Source organism: Leptidea sinapis, chromosome 24 (assembly GCF_905404315.1).
Source record: "Leptidea sinapis chromosome 24, ilLepSina1.1, whole genome shotgun sequence".
Lineage (NCBI taxonomy): Eukaryota > Metazoa > Arthropoda > Insecta > Lepidoptera > Pieridae > Leptidea > Leptidea sinapis.
This window is the reverse complement of record NC_066288.1, coordinates 4,111,463-4,133,420: the sequence shown is the minus strand read 5'-3', so window position 1 is coordinate 4,133,420 and position 21,958 is coordinate 4,111,463. Positions and strand designations below refer to the sequence as shown.

Here is a 21,958-nt window from a genome sequence, read left to right as displayed (position 1 = left end):
CATAGTGTTAAATTCTCTTTGGTCGTATTGATAATAGAGATTTGACAATTGACGGCTGACGCAATTAGATTCTGTTTTTTTTGTTCTGTGGTACTATACCCACACATTCAGCAAAAATTTTGATCATACTTTGGTTCCAGATGCAAGCATTTCAAATTGCTCAGAGTGGGTATCTTGGTGGTAAAAAAAAGGGGAAAAATGGGCCGAATTACTAAATTAGAATGACATGCAAATGTCTCGAAAAATAACCCAGTCGTGGCAATAACATCCGTCACAACGAGTCACATTTATGTAGCAACAGTACAGCTTCTCTAGAGTAATCTGGAAGATAAACTCATGGCGAACACCATGGCTGCTGCTAGTGGAGAAAAGACCACTTTGTTGGGCAAGCCTGCTTATGACGGGGGTGTGCTACAGCTGTATTACTCTAATCTGAGTACACTGAAGCGGCTTAAACAAACTGTCTTGGACATCACACTCCCAAAATATCATATGGACAACTTGACGGTGAAGCAGATGTTTCTAACCATAAAAGATGCGGCATCCATCTGCCTAGTGTATGGAAGGACACCAAAACGATTGGTGGAATGCTACGGTCCATAAGTTGTTGCCCGCCGAAGAGTTTGGTCGAGTTTTGAATTTGTGCACAATGTGATTTGTTCTAGTCTTCTACCTGATAATCGGTAAGTTGCTATTTTATTTGATATACACAAAAAGAGTATATTTATAACATATTATGCATTAATGTAATATTATATTATAGTATTTATCTATATAACATCACGAAAAAAGGACTGGGGCACAAAACATTTTGTACCATATATTGTTAGACGTGAATAGATGATTATTATTATTTTAAAATATAACTAATTTTCCACTTTATGTTGAAAGAAAGCTCTGTGTAAAATAAAATAAAAACACAATATGAATAACTTATGCATGGTCTTATGGCTTGTTTCAATACCTTTCAGATACATTCACGCAAATCATGCTTATTATAAGCAATCTTTAATTGATACACGTAAAATAATACGGATTGACAGAACGCTGCGCGAAACCCAAAATCGCGATCCGACCATACCGCGCGTATTGTCACATGTAGACTCTCTCTCTTCACTTAGATTTTATTATAATATAAAAAATTGTTGACTGCTATCAGGCCATATCAGTGTCACTATAATCAACTTGGCCTATAGACTTGCATCCTATGCCACTAAATACATTTAAAAAAATTCGTCTATCAACTGTCTTATTCCAGACAGCGACATCAATAGATTTTTGTCAGTACAGGTAAATGTCAAAATTCTAATGAGAATGTCTTTTTCATTACTCGAGATTCGAGAAATTTGCAATCACCAATCAGAATAAAATACATACGTACCTATTTGTAATTTCATCAATATAAACTTTATGGGGGTGGATGGCGGACTAGAACTACCTATTGTGATACTAAAACCGGTAAAATGGCAATGTCCAAAGGTTTCAAAGTATTCGAAAAGTCAGCACCACCTAATCCATACAGTATAATTCTACAACACCGAAATAAAGATACAGCTTTACTATTTGAATCTCAAGCTGTTGTGTCTCTTTCCTCACAAGAAACCGAAACGTTACGGAAGTTATATCATAAAATAGCAGACGCCTACGGATGCCTAGGAGTGCTACAATTAAACGCTGGTGAAACTTGTATGCTGTACCTAGTTCTTATTACTGGGTGCAGTTCTGTCGGGAAAATAGGCGACACTGAGGTTTTTAAAATAACACAATCACAATTCCTACCTTTGTTTTATCATTCACATGGAGAAGATAAGGTTGGAGAAGTAAGGAAATTATTAAACTCAGGTACATTTTACTTTTCTTGGAATTCAGGAAAAACGAATGATAATCTTTTTGACCTAACATTATGTGCTCAGAGGAAAAGCAAGGGAGCCAACTCGGATAATAGATTTTTTTGGAATCGAACCTTATTCATACATCTCATTAGGTTTGGTATAGAAGTTGAGGACTGGCTTACAAGAGCAATGTGTGGATCTGTTGAGATTCGCACCATTTATGTAGGTCACAGACAAGCAAGAGCTGTGCTAGTGTCTAGACTTAGTTGTGAAAGAGCAGGTACTAGATTCAATGTAAGAGGCTGTAATGATGATGGCAATGTTGCTAATTTTGTTGAAACTGAACAAGCTGTTTATATAGATGACTCTGTATCTTCATATATTCAGACTAGGGGATCTGTACCTTTGTTCTGGGAACAGCCTGGTGTACAAGTTGGATCTCACAAAGTTAAAATGTCTCGAGGGTATGATGCCTCTACTAGTGCATGTGAAAGACATTTTGCTCAATTAAAACGTAACTATGGTTCTATCTTTGTGGTAAATCTTCTGGGTTCAAGTATGATTGGTGGTAGTGAAGGGGAAGCAACCTTGAGCAATGCATTTCAAAAACATCTTAATGAATCAGCCCATTGTGATATAGTCCAGATTATATTTGACTATCATCAGGAAGTGAGAGGCTCATCTATTGAAAATGCACTGGCCAAATTTAAAAAAATAATTGAGCAACACTATGATGGCATTAGTATATTTAGTGCTAAAGGTACAGACATTTATAATGTCCAGAAAGGTGTTATACGAACCAATTGTTTGGATTGTCTTGACCGAACTAATTCAATACAAACATTCATTGGACTAGAAATGCTGGGCATTCAGTTAATGCTCCTTCAATGTATAGATAAAAAACAGAATGTCAATCGGTTTGAAGAAGTATTCAAACAAATGTGGATAAATAATGGAAATGAAATCTCAAAAATTTATGCTGGCACAGGAGCTATTCAAGGAGGCTCTAAGTTGATTGACGGAGCTAGATCTGCAGCAAGAACAATACAAAATAATTTACTTGATAATTCTAAACAAGAAGCTATTGATATATTGTTGCTGGGGTCAACATTAAACTCAGAACTTGCTGATCGTACAAGAATATTATTACCATCTAATATTTTACACACATCAACACCAGTGTTGAGAGAAATGTGCCGTAGAGCTAATGAATTTACTCAACCTACAAATATTCGTATCACTATTGGAACTTACAATGTAAATGGTGGAAAGCATTTTCGAAGCCTAGCCTATAAGGATGTGTCTTTAGCTGATTGGCTTCTTGATTGTCCAAATTCAGCATTGGTTAACACTGTCAATTTAAAAGATCATCCATCAGATATATTTGCTATAGGTTTTGAAGAAATTGTTGACTTAAATGCAAGCAACATAATGGCTGCTAGTTCTGACAACGCGAAAGCTTGGAGTGAAGAACTTGAAAAAGTTCTGTGTAGAGATGCATCATACACTCTACTTTCTAGCCATCAGTTGGTTGGTGTTTGTCTGTTTATATTTGTAAGAAAAGATTTAGTTCCACATATCAGAGATGTAGCACTTGATTCAGTTAAAACTGGCCTGGGAGGTGCAACTGGAAATAAAGGGGCTGTTGCTATTCGGTTAGTTATTTATGGTACATCACTATGTTTTGTTTGCGCTCATTTTGCTGCTGGACAGTCTCAAGTAAATGAACGAAATGCTGATTACACTGAAATTACACGCAAAATAGCGTTTCCGATGGGTCGCTCCCTCTATTCACACGATTATGTCTTCTGGGCTGGAGATTTCAACTATCGTATTGATTTGGATAAAGATGAAACACGTTTACTTGCGTCTCAAAACAATATACAACGATTGCTAGAGCAAGACCAACTTTTACGACAAAAGTCACAAGGACTAGTTTTCAAGAATTGCTTTGAAGGGGAAATAAATTTTTTCCCAACATACAAATACGACTTATTTAGTGATGATTATGATACTAGCGAAAAATGTCGGGCACCAGCGTGGACCGATCGTATTTTGTGGAGAAGTCGTAAACATACAATCGATCCTGATTCAACGTCGGAATTTGCCGCCGGAAAGCTATTACATTATGGCCGAGCGGAACTCAAGCAAAGTGATCATCGACCCGTTATCGCAATATTGGAAGTCGAAGTTTTGCAAGTTAGCTATACAAAATGTATGGAAGTGTTCTATGAAGTCGTCAAGGACCTCGGACCACCTGATGCGTGTATAATTATTGAGCCAGTTGAAGAAGTTGACAGTGAAGATACAATATTTAATGATAACCTAATGGCCACAGTATTACAAGAGCTAGCAACATTTGGCGAAGTTACATTAGTCCGATTTGTAGATGATCATACTTTAAGTGTCACATTCAGAGATGGTCAACACGCTTTAGCTGCAGCACAGAAGGGGACAATCTCAGCCTCACAAATTCCTCTCCAAGTGACGCTGAAGTCGACAGATTGGGTGGATATAGTTAAATCCGAGATAAGTCTGTGTACTAATAATACTGTACCACTGTTTGGAGATATTCCATTGGATCGTCCGTTGCGCTCAGCTCCACCAACACCTAGAAGACAACAGCCAAGTCGACCACCTGCACCGTCTCCTACTCCACTTCTACCTTCTCGGGCGCCGGCTCCAACCCCAGCCAGACCTCCACCTAGACCAGTGCCACTTCCTCCACAGCCTGAGCCAGCTTCAGAGCCCTCTCTAAATTCTCCTCTGGCTGACTCTGCTCCACCATCGTGTGCACCTCCACCACCTCCCTCAGCAAACACCTCTCCTCCTCTCGGTGGACCACCTCCACCTGTTCCTGCTAGACAAGGTGCCCCACCTCCGTTACCAGTAAGACCGCGACCAGTTTAAATCTTCCTATCAAAATTTATATCATTATGTTTTTTTACTGGTATTGTTTGTATTTTGTTCTTAATAGTTTAATAATGTAAGTATTATAGGTTCTTGTATTTTGTATTGGCTGTGATACAATGTTTATTGAAAATCAATCATTTTGTCTTAATTAGTATTTCACTATATTTTTATTTGTGTGATGTAAGATTATTGTATTATTTGCAATATTTTGTTCCTGAATGCTATTGTATCCTGGTTCTAAGTCAAAATTTTGAGATAAGTTTATTATTAATTTGTCTTAGATATTTTTTTTATGTTTGCTGACATTCATTTTCAGTACCAGTGGATCTCTTTTTTAGCTTGTTTTCCAATTTTTATAATATTAATTTATAGGTTTCTTCAGGTGGCTTCAAATTAGATCCTGTTTTATAATGTGTTTTGTTTACTTGTTTTGAGTTTATTTTATATTATTTATATATTTAATTTATACTTTATGGAGCTACTTAACTAACTATATTGTCTACTGCCCTTTTTAATTTTTTTTTATATATTCAACAATTTCATATTTCAATGTTATATAATTACCATATTTATTGTTTAATTATTTATAGTACAAGTATATACTTAATATTTTCTTTATTATGTATTTAACTCTGTTGTATTAATCATACAATGATAACAAAACGAATTCTCTTATAATTCCATTTATATAATATAATAGGCTTAATTAGAACTTGTTAAGTTTGATAATTATTGTAGAGGAAAATGTAGGTGTTAATGATTGTATGTAATTGATGTGTTTTAATGCTGGTAGTAATATATGTAGGAATTTCTGATCATGCAAATAATATTTTCAATTGTATTGAGTTTCTAATGTACTTACACTTTCTTAGCTGTATAGGCCCAGCACAGATTTTGAACTGAAACAATTGTGGAATTATTGTGGTGATAGATATATTGAGTCACACACTCCAAGAAGTTACGATAGAATTTTGGACCCTCATTATTGGGCATTCAATAAATTAAAATGGAAAGAGTATGCATTATAATATAAATTAATTATATAAATAAAAAAAATAAAGATTGGTGATAGTACTATGTATACAAATTGTATGTTATGTTGATAAAATAAATTAAATCCATAAACCATTATCAAATTAGGTATCTGGTCAAAAATATACTCATATAATATAGATAAGATTAAGATTATCAAAGCTTAAACTTAAATATTTGATGCATTTCACAATAATGGTTATTGTTAAGTAGGTACCTGATTTTATTTATTTTTTATTATATTCAATATAGGTATATTGAAAAACTGGTGAATGCTAAAGGACAAATTATATTATAAGATTTACGCATTGATTTAAAGCACTCATAGCTGAGATGTAATGTATGTAGTGCAAAAATTGAAGGCTCTCAGTAAATATATAGTGGCCAGTGTGTTCTATATCAAAGTTGAATAAATAATATTAAAGACGTTTCTGTTTTATTTATTGTGTGACCATTTTCCAGTTGTATTACAGTCGATAACCTTTTTGATGACAGTTCCATAATTTATATTTAAAAGTACTGCAAGCAAATAAATCCAAATATGTTAATTAATTAATTGATTTAGTCACATCCTCTTTTGTGACGTAAAATAAATTATTATTGCCTAAATAGGTACATTTGAGTGTGAAGCAGTAAGTTCAAATATTCATCATAATGAATTTAAGCCACTCCATGGATATTTTAAAAGGTGCTAATATAACATTGATATCTGCTTAAGTAATAAGGTTTTAATTGTCTCTCATTGTCACTTAAATGTAACAAAACAGAATCACTCAGTGTCTTAAGTTATTTATGTGGTGGACCAATCACATAAAACCTGCCTTTAGTGGCGATACCTTCAATAGAGATGAAAAGATATTGTGTGGATACAGCTACCCTTTCTATCTTATGAGCACCAAGATAATATGTGAAAAGATATAAAATTAAATATTCTGCAACTCATTATACTTATATGCAATAAAGGAAAATGCAAATTATTATTTACAACAAATAACTAAACACAAAATTAAAGAAGTGAAATTTTCAAATTAAATGAATTAAAGAAACAATTCTTCGAAATGTTCAAATTTTATAGTGTACTTTTTGACCTAATCAATGCCGTTTACATTCATTTTTAGGGTTCCGCGGCCAAAGAGCAAAAAACGTCATGTCTGTTTGCGGCTACTTTTTCCGAAGCTATAAGAACTGTACTGTTAAAACTTGGTAAGTAGATGTATCTATTCTGTGAACCGCATTTAGATTTTCATACAAAACAACAATAAATTTTGGGGGTTCCCCATGTTGTGAATCAAACAACCGCTCGCTGAGAACTGACGATGTTCAAGTTGATTTGATATGTGGTTTTGATTGGATGGCGCTATGAATATAGAATCAATTATTTTACCTCGCGCTATTAATGTTTATTTAGATAATCTTATTATTTGTCAATCATTTGTAGTAGTCAGTCCAAAAATAAATATACAGTGAGTATCAGTTCGGTTTTATATTAACAGTGTAATAGTGAAGTATCTCCGTGAAAGTTAGGGTTCCCTGGTGCTGGGTTCAACATTGATCCTTCGAGCCGGATTTAGGCCGAGACTCTGTTTTTGGAGCACCACGCAGTGTGTTGGTTAGGTGGTGATAGTGAAGTGAAAGTAGTATAGTGAAGTGGCCAATATATTGGATGGGTATGATGAACGCTTGCTTTTGTGGACTTTGTTAATGGTTGAACTTTGTACTTTTGAGTCAGTTAATATGAAAGACTAATTTTTCGTAAATTTTGGAACACTAGTTTATTAGACTTTGAAAAAAAAACATATATATTCTTATGGTGAATTTGAACTTTGTTAAATTTTTAGATCTTTCCTTTATGAATTTTGTGCTTTTCAAACTTCAATAAATTTTGAATAATTTGAACACTTTGAAATTTTACGATTTAAAATAAAATCTTTGGACTTAGAAAATGCAAATTTGGGACACAGTGCAACCAGTGTTTCCGTTAACTTAGAATATTGATCAAATGTGGACCTAGTGATTTTGTAGTATACATTAACATAGAACATTTTCATTAAACTTTAACTTTCTTTTGGACTTTATATATCTTTGGGTTAAAGTGTTGATATTATAAAGAACAATGGAAACGTTGTGAGTCCTGCAAGGGAACAACTTGCGACTATTTCGAAAACATTAATCAATTTTAACAAGACACCAAAAGCAAGATTAAATGCATACTATGTGAAAATTAGACTTGAGAGCTTGGAAAAATATTGGGAAACTTTTCGAGAAACACATAATGAAATTCTAAAGGTCGCAAAGTTAGAACAACGGAGAAGGCATGAATATTTCGATGATGACTTTTTTTCTAAAGGCGAAGAAGAGTATATTATGGCTAAATGTGAGTTAACTTTCGTGTTAGACAAAATGCAACCACAGCATGCTATACAAATGTCCCAAAATCCAAACAGTGGAAAGAGCACTCAAGAAGTGAAGTTGCCCAAAATGAGCATTCCACAATTTAATGGAAATTATAATGAATGGAATACATTCCAAGATTTGAATATGTCGCTTATACATTCCAACACATCACTTAGTGACATACAGAAAATGCATTATTTAAAAACGAGCTTATCCGGGGAAGCTGAACAACTTCTTAAGCACATAGCCATAACAGATAAAAATTATGAAATCGCATGGGACACTCTGAAAGAAAGATACAACAATAGAAGAGTTATTGTCAATACCATATTCAATAGATTACTATCACAAAGAAAACTTATCAATGCAAGCGCCAAAGGAATTAAAGATTTGGTGGATACTACAACCTAAAAAACAATGATGTTAATATATATAATTGGGATCCAATAATGATACATATTATTGTGAATAAATTAGATCCAGAATCACACAAGGAATGGGAAGAAGAGTTGAAAAACCTACCCGTACAAGAACTTCCAACATGGAAGAAGTTTCAAGACTTCCTTGGAGGAAAATTCAGAGTATTAGAGATGATACAACCAACACAGTCTAAGGAAAGGCCTAATATAAGAACAAAAACTTTTCACACCTCTGCACCAGAAACAAGTTCTTCAGAAACTTCTTGCGCTTACTGCAAGGGGAATCATATTATTTACAAATGCGATGAGTTTATACGATTAGACCCAACTACGAGATCGGAGTTTGTGGGGAAAGAGGGATTATGCTTTAATTGCTTATGGCCAGGACATAGCGTTAGCTACTGCAGAAGAAATACTACCTGCCATAAGTGTCGAAGGAAACAGCACACATTGCTACACACAAAGAAGCCAAAGAATACAGACCAAACCGATACTGAAAAAAAAGAAACAAAAGAGAACACAACTAGTACTCCGAACATTTTATCCCATGTATACACAGAGCAATGTAACATTGTTAGCTACAGCCTTAGTTAACATTCATACAAGCAGAGGAGAACAAACAGTCAGAGCTCTTATAGATCCATGTTCTCAAGAATCGTTTATATCAGAGTCAACAGCCCAACGATTACAATTGAGAAAGAGAGAAGTGGAAGGACAAGTCACTGGAGTTGGTAAAATGTCTACTTCTATTAAGCATGTGGTGAAGCTAGAAATCACATCAAGATTTAACCATGAATTTAGATTGAGATGTACCGCATTTGTTATAACACAAGTGACTGAAATAATGCCAGCTACGAAAATAAATGATCAAAAATGGGTTCATTTAACGGGACTACGTCTTGCTGATCCAAATTACAACACTCCAGGGCCCATTGATGTATTACTCGGAGTCAACGTATATACTGAGATTTTGATGAACGGCATTATTAAAGATAAATCAGGAGTACTGAGTGCAGTCGCTCAAGAAACACAACTTGGGTGGATAATTTCTGGAGGAGCAAAATCGGAAAATTCTATGAGCCGTGGAATCGTCAGCTTGCACTTAAATGTGAATTTAGAACACATGCTGTAACGATTATGGGAATCAGGGACTTTGGAGACAAGCAAAGATGCCCTTGCTCCACTTGAAGTAAGAGCTGAGGAAATTTATGAGAAAACGTTAGCTAGACAAGAAGATGGAAGATACATTGTTAGTTTACCATTTCGTACAGACAACCCAAGTTTACCAAAAGATTCCAGAGCAATTACACTGAAGAGATTCAAGAGCTTAGAGAAGAGATTAAACAGCAATAAGTCGCTTAGAGAAGAATATAACAAGGTTTTTGAAGAGTATTTAACATTAAATCATATGGAACCTGTAACAATAGAACAGATAAAAAATAAATCAGTCTACCTTCCTCATCACCCAGTGATAAGAGAAGATAAAGAAACGAGTAAAGTTAGGATCGTGTTTGATGCTTCTTGTCGAGGGAGTAATTTAATTTCCCTAAATGAAGAATTATTGATCGGGCCCTCGCTACAAGAGGAATTAAGAAATATAATCATGCGATGGAGAACACACAAAATATGTTTTGTGGCAGACATTGTAAAAATGTATCGCCAAATACGGATATGCCCTGAGGACAGAGACTTTCTGCGTATATTATATAGATTTAACCCAGAAGATGAAGTGCAAGATTATAGATTACTAAACGTGACGTTCGGTACAGCTTGTGCGCCATATCTAGCAATGAAGACCTTAAAACAAGTTGCAAAAGATGAATCGCAAGATGGCAGATTTCCCCTGGCTAAGAAAATTGTGTTAAATGATTTTTACATGGATGATAATTTATCGGGGAGTAATGACGTTGAAACAGCAATATAAATGCAGAAACAACTCACAAAATTACTAACATTAGGAGGTTTTGAGTTACAGAAATGGTCTTCGAATAGTGAATGATTTCTGGAAACACTCGAGCCAGAAAAAAGAGCTAAGTTGCAAGAAGTAGATATGAATAGGAAAGCAAGTATAAAAACACTGGGAATCATTTGGGAAATTCATGAAGATAACTTAAAAATAGCACAAAAGAATTTTTTTCACTGAAATTTAAAAAAAAAAGAAATGTATTGAGTCATATAGCTTCTCTGTTTGATCCTATGGGATGGCTCGCACCTGCAATTATTACAGCAAAAATATTTATGCAAAAGCTATGGCTAACAAAGTTAGACTGGGACGAAAAACTGCCAGATGATCTAAAAAATGAATGGATCACATATCAAAATAACTTACCTTATCTCTCTGATATTGGAATTCCTAGAGGATATGGTTACTTTAACAACTGTTCAGTTGAACTACATGGGTTTTCAGACGTTTCAGTAGTACGAGTCCTACTCGTACTACTCCATTATCATCAAGGATTATTAGATTGAAGCAGGCAAATCTAAAATTTAATAGAAAACATACCATTATACTTACAAAAGATAATGTCCTCTTACCCCTGTTACTGCGCGAAGCTCATTTTAAAACTTTACACGGTGGTCCCCAATTGATGACCACTTACCTACGAAGTAAATATTGGATCATTAAAGGAGGACAAAGTATTAAAAGATACTACAGACAATGTAAATTGTGTGCTAGATACAATGATCCGGTACACAAATGATGGGAGATTTACCAGATGTCCGAGTGAATCCATCGCGTCCTTTTTCCATTAGTGGTGTCGATTTTGCAGGGCCCATTTCGTCAAGAATAAGTAAAGGTCGAGGAGCGAAAACATACAAATCATACATCTGCCTTTTCATCTGTATGGCAACTGTTAGCGACATGACTACGGACGCCTTTATTGCTTCATTCAAAAGATTTGTTTCGAGACGAGGTCATTGCAAGGAACTGTGGAGCGATCATGGTACAACTTTTGTGGCTTCAGAGAAAGCACTATTGGAAATGTGGAGACAAGGAAGAAATGAACTTCCCACAGAATTTCAAAAAATTTTAGATAGCAGAGAAACGAGATGGAAATATATACCTCCAGGAGCTCCTAACTTCGGTGGTTTATGGGAAGCCGGTGTGAAATCCACAAAATACCACATAAAACGTATTTTAAAAAACTCAACACTAACATTTGAAGAATTATACACCGTTCTTATACAAATTGAAGCTTGTTTAAACTCCCGTCCATTAACAGCTTTAGGCGAAGATCTACATTATTTGACACCTGCTCATTTTCTTATTGGAGAGCCAACGGTTACGATACCAGACAGCAGTTACGAGAAGGTTGCAATCTCTCATTTGAATCGGTGGCAATACTTACAGAGAATGTTAAGAGATTTTTGGACCCATTGGCAATCAGAATACTTATCCCGCCTTCAACAACGTCCAAAGTGGTTGAAACCTAAATTTGAGATAGGCCTTGGACAGCTGGTGCTGATTAAAGATTCAAGATTGTCGCCTGGAGATTGGCAATTGGGACGTATTGAGAAAATGTATCCAGGGAAAGACGGTCTCACTCAAGTTTACGATGTCCGTACCAGCACTGGAATAAAGCAGCGTGCAATCTCAAAATTGTGTTATTGCCAGATTAAAACAAGAACAAGACTGTCCTTGGCGGTGGAGGATGTTCAAATTGATTTGATATGTGGTTTTGATTGGATTCCAATAGATGGCGCTATGAATATAGAAGCAATTATTTTACCTCGCGCTATTAATGTTTATTTAGATAATCTTATTATTTGTCAATCATTTGTAGAGTCAGTAAAAGGCGAAAGATTTATTCGTTTTGAAGGGAAACCAGAATTCTTGAAAACCCCAAAAATTCTGAGCGGCACTACAACTGCGCTCGTCAGGTTGAGACAAAAGATGTCAAGTCTCATTTGCCCAGTAATTTCACTAGCTACGGCGCCCTTCACACCGAAATACAGTAATGCGTACACATTACTGCTTCACGGTAGAAATAGGCGCCGTTGTGGTACCCATAATCTAGCCGGCATCCTGTGCAAAGGAGCCTCCCACTGGTAAATGTATTGTTTCTCTTCATTTCACATCTCACTAGCTCGGCATATTTTCAGAGCACTTAGCAAGGTCAATTCTTCCGATCGAAATAGCCTGTCTCGGATTTTGCTATCTGAAACCCCGCACACGATGCGATCCCGAATGAGCCAATATCCGATCCCGAAATATACAATATTTTACAGTCGCTATAAAATAATCACAATCTAGTCCCAGGCTGTCCGATCATTTAGATATTCAGCAGTGGAGTAATAGGATTTACGACATTTTTTTTATAAAACATTTAAATTTATTTATAGATAATGCCTGAACAGTGACTGGGACTTTATTGTAGAAGTGTATACATTTACCCTTAAAGCTATTATGTATCTTATGAAGCCTACTAGAATTAGTTACAAGCAATCCCTTATTTCTAGTGTTATAATAATGAAAATCACTATTAAGAGCAAATATCCCTTATCATATAATATTCATTAATTATAATAATCATAACCCCCCGGTCCTATCAAATACACCACCAAACTGGCTTGAACATGCGTTGTTTCTTTGTGAACGCCGGCTTCTATCTTTTAAAAACGCCATTTACGCCACGCGTAACACGTTGCGCCGGCCCTCCTTCTAGGCTTAATTCCAGCGATGGTCTCGCATGTTCCATTATTGTTATTACACATAATATATACACATAAACTCTAAAAATTTTTATAACTTCGTTAGCTAACTTCCCCTTTTCTGTATATTAACATGAATTACTGTTCACCGCTGTCACCATGTTGTGAATCAAACAACCGCTCGCTGAGAACTGACTTTATTTAATGATACCTACATATTATTATAGTGTTACAACACCCCATACTTAGAACTGAAACTAAAAAAATATTTTTCTGTATGTGTATGGGGTGTCTATGGATAGGTCTTCAAAAATGATATTGAGGTGTCTAATATCATTTTTTTTCTTAACTGAATAGTTTGTGCGAGAGTCACTTCCAAAGTGGTAAAATGTGTGTGCCCCCCCCTGTAACTTGTAAAATAAGAGAAGGATATTACCATGTAAACTTCCACTGAAAATTGGTTTGAATGAGATCTAGTAAGTAGTTTTTTTAAAATGTCATAATTCATATTATCAATACCATAAATTAAAAATTATACACTATTATTAAAATATTGATCAGTTACAGCAAACTACAAGAACTTTTATTTTATGTTACTTGCTGCTATGGAACCCTTCATGGGTGAGTCCGACTCGCACTTGGTCACTTTTTATATTGTTTACAAATGATGATAACAAGTATGTAGCTATATTCCATATAGATATCATCCTATATTATTAAAAATATTAATTAGTATGGTAAATGTGAGTGATACACTAAGTAAGCTTTGAAAGTTACAAACAAGTCAATAATTAGTAATTCATAGGAACATCTACAGCTAAGAAATTATTAACAGTTTATATTTATAATTATTTATTTATAACTCCAAATCACTTTACATAAATATCAATTAATACTACTTTCTGGGTAACTCAAACTACATTCACTTATTTTGTGGTATTGCGTGAATGTAGACAGTATGCCCTACTCCAACCAAGCCAGCTACACACAGAAACATGGTAAAACGGTAGAGAATGACATCAAAAGCTCCTCCCTTCAAGAATACCGGGACACCATCTTCTTTCTGAAATAAATAATTTATAATTACAATATTATATCATTAAATTTAATTTTTATGTAAAATGTGTCTATTGGATAATATTCTATGGATAGTATGTAATGGTTTTAAATGCAAAAATTTTGTTCACACAAATTATTTTGCCTGTACTGCTCATTAATTTGTAATACTTGTACAATACCAAGTCTACATACTTGAAATCTAAATTTTACCTGGAATCGTTGTTGTTTCTCACGAATTTTAGGCGACAGAGGGGCATAGGGTTGGTTAGTTCCAGGAACAAGTTTTCTTGGAGTAGCCGGGCATGCTTCAGTTACAGTAGACAGGTGTGCTGTGTTGTATGTGATTGCTGGCGGATCCACTCGTTGCAAAGCAATTGGAGCCTAAATAATAAGTGGAATATATAAGTAATAATTTACTCTAAGGATCCACATGAATCAAAAATTTTTATACGTACAACTGGAAACAGTGGAGTTTGTAAATTGGTAGCAGATACGAGTCTGCCAGAAATTCTACACAGTTGATGATACATTTTGCACAAGGAAATATGTAAAGTAAAGATTTGCAAAGTGAATTATTGAACCTGTTACGAAACAAGTATGTACTTCAAGCAAAAGCATAGACTAAGGAGTCTTATCGAATATCGATAACATCTTGTCTAGAAATGATCTATGGTAAGTTTTTATTTCTTGTACGTTACAAACGTCAGACATAACAACTGAGCTATACTTACAATACTTTGAAATTAAATAAATATATTCAAAGAAATATAAAAATAATATATTATATTATAGTAGTTTCTAAACGAATATCAATTTATCATACATAATCAACGTGGACATTTCATCTTGACGCTTTTTTACAGCAATGCCAACCTACCTATTCAATCATTCATCGTAGATAGAAGATGAACGTAGTATAATTTATTTACAATTATAATAAATTATAATATACACCAAATACAGGATCGAAACAAATTAGACAGTTCAGACGGGTGTCACACAATAAAATAGACAATTAATCGTTTGTTCACCAAGAAGGTGCGTAGGCTTACTTCCTTCTTAACATCCCGTCTCGTTTTTTGCTCGGCTTAGCCTCTTATGAAAATGCTTAGTTCTTTTATCCGGGGCTTGAATAGCGGCTTCGTTAGGAAGTCAGCGAGCTGTATCGCTGAATTTGAATTTTCAGGCATAAATGACCTCTCTGACTGTTTCACTGACTGCCACTATCTCCGCCTCTGTGGAGGAAATCGCAACTGTAATTTGCCGCTTGCTTTGCCAGGCGTTAATTTGCTTCTTTTGAATATGTACAGAAGTAGATTTCCCTGTGGTAAGATCTCCTCCATGGTCTACTTCACTATAGGTTTTGATACATCTATTTGTTGTACTCAGTGGAATTTTGGTCACTTCATCTTCACTCTCACTACTTCTTCGGGATTTGGATTGCCTAATTTTCTTGAGATAACACTAACAGCGTAAGCTATGTCTGATCTTATCCCAACAGGTAAATAAGAAAGTACCCCAACTGCTTCTCTATAAAGGAACGGAGCTGCTTCTCATTCTTTTGTAAAGTAGCGTCTTTGACTATTGTTGTCACAGCAGCTTTACATTTTTGCATGTTAAAACTCTCTAGCAGAGTCTTTGCATAACTCTTGTCTCATTTTAATTGATCCACCATATTTTCTTTCAATTGCTATCCCCAAGAAATAGTTTCTGTTTCAATTGATATAATAACCTCTCAGCCTCTTTCGGGTTCGCTGCGGCGATCGTTTATGTACAACGCCAGAATCAGTTTCTTATCCTTGCTGTGCTTGTTTAATGAAGAAGAAGAGGCATGGATCACTATCACAATCCTATCTTTAGGATGTATTCAGTAATAGAGATCACCATGCTTCTCTCTCTTTCCAATTAACCGCTTTTCACCGTTCACCTTAAAAATGCACGTTTTTAGTGTGGACTCAAACGTGATGTTGATCGAAACATCATGTGCCGCAAGAACTGAGAAAAGATTTCTACTTATGGTGAGTACCCAAAAAAAGTATGTGCGTGTCATCTTTACGCGCGATTGAAGTAAAACTTATTAATTTTTAACTTTAGGAATAATTAACAGATACATAATATTATTACATAACATTAAATTTACATTAAATAAAGCCGTATTACCAACTAAGCACTCACGTATTAATGAAGAGCTAGGAGCAAGATATTTTGCTATTTTTTTTCTCGGAAATGCCGACGATTTAACTCCATCTTTTTGTGTGTAACTTCATCTTCATGTTTTATGTTAATTCGTACAAGTTTTATAATTAATTTTGGGGCTGTTTCACAATGTCCTAGTAAAGTTCCTGATGGGCTACTTGCTACTTACCTATCGAATGAAGACATCATTTTGGTTTCACAATGTATGTATGTATGTTAAATGACGCTTACCTGCTAGTGACAACTAGCAGGTAAGCGTCATTTAAATTATAGGATGGATATAGTAGCAGACATCATAGTTATCTCATGGATCGCCTGACAGAGTGACAAGCATTTGATAAAATAGTGTCAATTTATATAATGGTAGGGGAGTCCAAGAGACTAAATAGGGATCTACCCGAGCGTCGTGGGCACCTATTGGATTGTGTAGGTTAGATGCTAAAAAGAAGAAAAATTTATATGATGTCTTACCTGTCACTGGTGGGGGAGCGTGAACAACAATGTAAAAAAGCAATCGCAAAAAATTCTCAAGAGCTTCAGATATTAATAGTTTTTATTGTCAAAATAGTAGTTGAAGTGCTATCTAGAAATATATCTTAATAGAGAACTGCAAAATATGAAATATAATTTTCATTAAAAGCCATTAAGCTTGTGTTACGGTATTTCATATGAAAAAAGCTTTTTTAATATCGTCAAACGGAATTATTGAGTGCGAGGTTGCCAGACCGATCTGTCAGATAAGTCACCTTGAAATTAAATATAGTGATTGTGAAACGCAATCTGTTCTATCTGGAACTTTTAAGTGGCCATTAATATATCAAGTCTATGCCAATCTGTTACTTTAAAAGCAAAACAAAGTGTATTTATTTTTATATTGTTCATTTCCGAAAGCCATTTTTTTCCATTTATTAGAAAAATAGGTATGCTGCAAATTTTGGTTTCATAGTGTTGTACAGTAATAATTTCGCTATCGATACAATGAACATCGTATAAACTTTTTTTTATATATAGAAAAGGAAGACAAACGCGCGTATGGGTCACTTGGTGTTAAGTCATCACCGCCGCCCACAACCTCTTGCAACACTAGAAGAAACACAGGAGCGTTGCCGGCCTTTAAGGAAGGTGTACGCGCTTTTTTTCATTCTGTTTTGTAAGTAACTAAATATTATACTAATTGGTTATGAATCGATATCCTAAATTCAACAGTTTATTCGAAGTATTGAAAATCAGAATGACTTTTTCAGATCGAGAGAACCCATCGAGCGTTTAATTCATCAAAAACGGAAAACAAACAAATCGCATTTACGACTTTCAGTAAAAAAAAACGACTTGAAAATCGGAATAAAATATTGAGGAGTTTTTGGGTGTTCCCAAAATTAACATTATCAACTATCATTAGACAAAAAAAGTCTTACTACTTTTTGTAAAAAATAAAATTATTCTTTGTTCGACTGCGAACTCGGTGCTTCTAGTTACAAGTAACAAAGGTACTCTGTGGTCGGCAAACCTAAAATAATTCTTTTTGTAGTTTGACAGTTCAACAAGCACATTTTTGGAGAGGTTAGTACAATAACTTAGTAGAAAAATTATAGCTTGTAATTAATTTTTAGTGGAATTGGTATTACTTCTAATTGCAACTAAACAAACTCTTTGGTTAAAACTGCTGCATTAAATTTATTCTAAATTTGAAACGTGTATCGTGGCGTTTGTCATTTGGCCATCAGGTTTCAATTGTTTTTCATCATTTCACTTTCAAACTCAAAATTTACGGTTCATTTAATAAATTCTCATATTCCTATTACAGCTGAATAATGCAGATCTTCGTTAAAACCCTTACGGGGAAGACCATCACCCTCGAGGTGGAGGCTTCCGACACAATAGAGAATGTGAAGGCTAAAATCCAAGACAAGGAGGGTATTCCACCTGACCAGCAGAGATTAATATTCGCCGGTAAACAACTGGAAGATGGTCGTACACTGTCAGACTACAACATTCAAAAGGAGTCTACACTTCATCTGGTGTTGAGGCTGAGAGGAGGTTAGTAGAATTTTTTGCTATTAGAACCTAAAAGAGAGTTACAAGTTCCACACACTTAAAAAGTAGATTGATTTCAACAGCGTTGAAGCTATCAGTAAATTTACTATATTTTATTATCATTATTATGTTGGCTGTTGTTTATTTTTGGGATGGTGACATCTTGCTATGAATTTTTAAATGGATGCAAGATATTTGTTTCATGAATCAATTATTTTCTTACTTTTGCTAATAAAGGGATATGTTGTGCATTTTAATAAAATAAAGCAAATTGCAGTATATTTGAGATGAAGTTATTTTATCCCAGGTACTATTGAACCATCTCTGCGTATCTTGGCTATGAAGTACAACTGTGACAAGATGATTTGTCGTAAATGCTATGCCCGTCTTCACCCTCGTGCTACGAACTGCAGAAAGAAGAAATGTGGACACACTAACAACCTCCGCCCCAAAAAGAAGATCAAGGATTAATTTTGTTTTTTTTTCCTTTTTCATTGTAACTGCTAAATTAAAAGTAAAATAAAAATTGTTTTGTTATTTAAAGATCTTAAACAGTTATATGGAGAGCTTACAGTATGCATTTTATTTTCTCCTCTATCTTGCATATTTTATGGAAGTTGACCTTTTCTGTTAAGCATAATAAAAATAAACTTTTCCAACTCTTAAGTTCTAAAGTTATGCATATGTATGTGAGGTGTGCGAAGTCGGTCAAGAACTTGAGTTACAACATGCATCCCAAGTTGTACACTGAAGACAAGGCCACTCATTAAATTATTAGGAAAGACCAACTAGAATAACTGGATAAAAGTTGGTTAGCTTCTGGGAAATCAAGTATGTATTGCATATTTTTATTAAGGTTTGTTTCTCATTTGTAATTTGTGTAGTCATGTTGTAGTGTAAAAGATGGTAGGTATGTTATAATCAACTTTGTTTGCAAAATCCACATGTACTCAAAATAACTTAATAAAGTTGAAGAAATTAAAGTAAAATTAAGTTGCAGAATGTATATAATTTGTATTCCAACTACTATTTGCAGTATCTATGTTTGATCAATTATAAAACTAAGTATAAATTCTCACCAATACTGTCTTGCGTATTTTATGAACTGAAATTAACATCTGACTGTTTATTGCCTTATTTCAAGTTGAAAGTTACACCTATTACCTACAGAGTATTTACAACCTTTGGGTACACCCTTTTAATATAAAATCCATATGGTATGAGAAAAATATGGATACTAAAATCTGCTCATCAAAATTTGATAGTAACGTTTTTCTCATTTAAATAAAAACGGACTGTCTACTTACAAATAAGGCAACAATTAGCATTGTATTTTCCTGTCGGCCACCTAGCGTTACTTTTGAAAATTATTTTTATTTTGCAATAAGAAGTGTTGTGGTTAGTGAAAGTTAGTTTCCTAAACTTTAATAGTCTATTGCGTTGAACCACAGACACCGCTTACCTTAGTTCAAATTAAAAACAAATAAAGAAGATTAAACGTCATCTAGTGTCAATTTCATAAACTATTTCGTATTTCCAAATCGAACACTGAATCTATCGAGTAATACGACAACATAACAGTTTTCGACAGATGTCGCTGATCAGATTTTAATAATAATTTACCTGACCATAACAAAAATCACTATTACCTATGAAGTTGTTTTATTTTTTTAATATCTATTAATATCTTTAATTTTTTTATAAAGTGGTGTAAATAATAGTGCCGGAAAATTTGATAAGCACGTGGGTACTTGGTAATGGAGATCAATTGGATGAACAACAATTGCAAATGATTGAATCGAGGTTCTGTTCAGAGGCAGAAGCAGAAGAACGTTGTCCTAGTGGATTTCATTTATTCAATGACAACCATTCAGTTGATAGTTGACAATTTAAGAATTTTAAGCTCATCTGGTGAAACATCAAATTCTATTGCTGATGATGAAATAATAGGATGTGATGGTGATCGCGAAATAGAAAGGGTTGCTAGAGATAAGCTCAGTACACACAGCAGTATCGACACAGGAGGTTTATCCCACGAAATTATTTTCGCTGTAGATAAGCCATACATGATAACAACGAACATCGATGTCGCTGATGGTTTAGCCAATGGGGCTGTAAGTAAATTGTCATATGTTTAACTAGGTGCTCTAAACGAAGTACTGCGAGTTTAGCTTCTATTTCCAAACGGAGTTGGTGTTAAAGCTCATGGAAAAATGGCTGGTTATACGAACGCAAAAGGAATCAGTAGAGAATTCGTTCCTATCAACCGTAGATCGGCAACAGTGCTTCTCAACCGAAATAAATCCATCCATGTGAAAAGAATTCATTTCCCACTCAAACCGGCTTGCGCGTTGACAATTCATAAGTCGCAAGGAGGAACATTTAATGAAATTGTTTACAAATACAACAAGACACACAACCTCTGGTCTACGTAGCCTTATCCAGAGTAACGTCTCTAGAAGGCTTTCATATTGTTTCTACAAATAACCGTCCACGTTTTCATCATGCTAGACAACGCAACGAAACGATGCTTCTCCTACGCCAAGAGTTTGCAAGACTTTCTTCTGTTCAGCATACTACAATTGATCGTATTATTCTCAATAAAATGAATGAAGTATGATTATCTTTTCGCTTAATTGCCAAAGTCTCCTGGCACATGCACGTGATCTCCGTGGTAACATTGTACAGAAAGCACATATTTTAATGTTATCAGAAACATGGCTTTGCAACGAGGATTCGGTTGAAATTGAAAATTTCAAATGTATATCACAGTATAGACGACCAGATATTAACCGTGGGAGCGGGGTCAGCATTTACCAACATGTTAACGATTCATACCATGTGCAATGATACTTTCTTAAGAAATGCCCAGCACTTAAGCCAAACACGTTCGAATTTGGGAGACATATGTGCCGCGAGATGTACTTACGGTAAACACATTGTTTTATTTTTTTGTTGTTTTGTTTTAGTTTATATTTCTGTCAATCAAAAAGTTACCGATATAATAGATTTTATTCACGAGACATTGTTAGCTTATACTGAGAGTGGATCAAAACTATTGAGAAAACAGTATCATTTACTTCCACTGTTGCTTAGCGGTGATTTTAACAAAAATTACGGATTGAGATTAACAATTTTTTTTAAATTCGAATTTGATTTAGATATTGTTCCTGATAAAACAGTGGGGACGACGAGATATGGTACAACCATTGATGCGGTGTTTTCACGAATCGTGAACTACGTATCTACCAACATTCACGTGTCGTATTTTAGTTACCATAAACCCCTTGTCACAGTGAATAATAATGATGACAATATAGATCTAATTAATATTTGAAATGATAATAATAGTTAAGATGATAATAATTTTCAAAAGTATCGCTAGGTGGCCGACAGGAAAATACAATGCTAATTGTTGCCTTATTT

The 21,958-nt window shown here is 34.7% G+C and overlaps 2 protein-coding genes across 3 annotated transcripts; both read left to right on the top strand.

Moving 5' to 3' along the window:
- The first annotated feature begins 1,324 nt into the window (after nucleotides 1–1,324).
- On the top strand, nucleotides 1,325–6,204 carry LOC126971556 (synaptojanin-1). The gene has a single exon (XM_050817855.1). The coding sequence runs from the start codon at nucleotides 1,464–1,466 to the stop codon at nucleotides 4,740–4,742; it is 3,279 nt and encodes a 1,092-aa protein (XP_050673812.1). The 5' UTR covers nucleotides 1,325–1,463; the 3' UTR covers nucleotides 4,743–6,204.
- An 11,713-nt stretch (nucleotides 6,205–17,917) lies between these two features.
- LOC126971702 (ubiquitin-60S ribosomal protein L40) lies at nucleotides 17,918–19,058 on the top strand. 2 transcript variants are annotated; one of them, XM_050818100.1, is made up of 3 exons: nucleotides 17,918–18,058; nucleotides 18,303–18,535; nucleotides 18,840–19,058. In XM_050818100.1, the coding sequence occupies exons 2-3, from the start codon at nucleotides 18,310–18,312 to the stop codon at nucleotides 19,001–19,003; spliced, it is 390 nt and encodes a 129-aa protein (XP_050674057.1). In that variant the 5' UTR covers nucleotides 17,918–18,058; nucleotides 18,303–18,309; the 3' UTR covers nucleotides 19,004–19,058. The 2 variants fall into 2 exon arrangements, with proteins under 2 accessions (XP_050674057.1, XP_050674058.1); XM_050818101.1 differs by lacking the exon at nucleotides 17,918–18,058 and adding an exon at nucleotides 18,088–18,222.
- The last annotated feature ends 2,900 nt before the right edge of the window (nucleotides 19,059–21,958 follow it).

What these genes read in the sequence shown, in the direction of transcription:
- LOC126971556 (XM_050817855.1), top strand. Translation starts at nt 1,464, where the DNA reads ATGGCAATGTCCAAAGGTTTCAAAGTATTCGAAAAGTCAGCACCACCT.
- LOC126971702 (XM_050818100.1), top strand. Translation starts at nt 18,310, where the DNA reads ATGCAGATCTTCGTTAAAACCCTTACGGGGAAGACCATCACCCTCGAG. An exon ending in GGTGTTGAGGCTGAGAGGAG is followed by an intron (nt 18,536 to 18,839) that starts GTTAGTAGAATT and finishes ATTTTATCCCAG; the next exon opens with GTACTATTGAACCATCTCTG.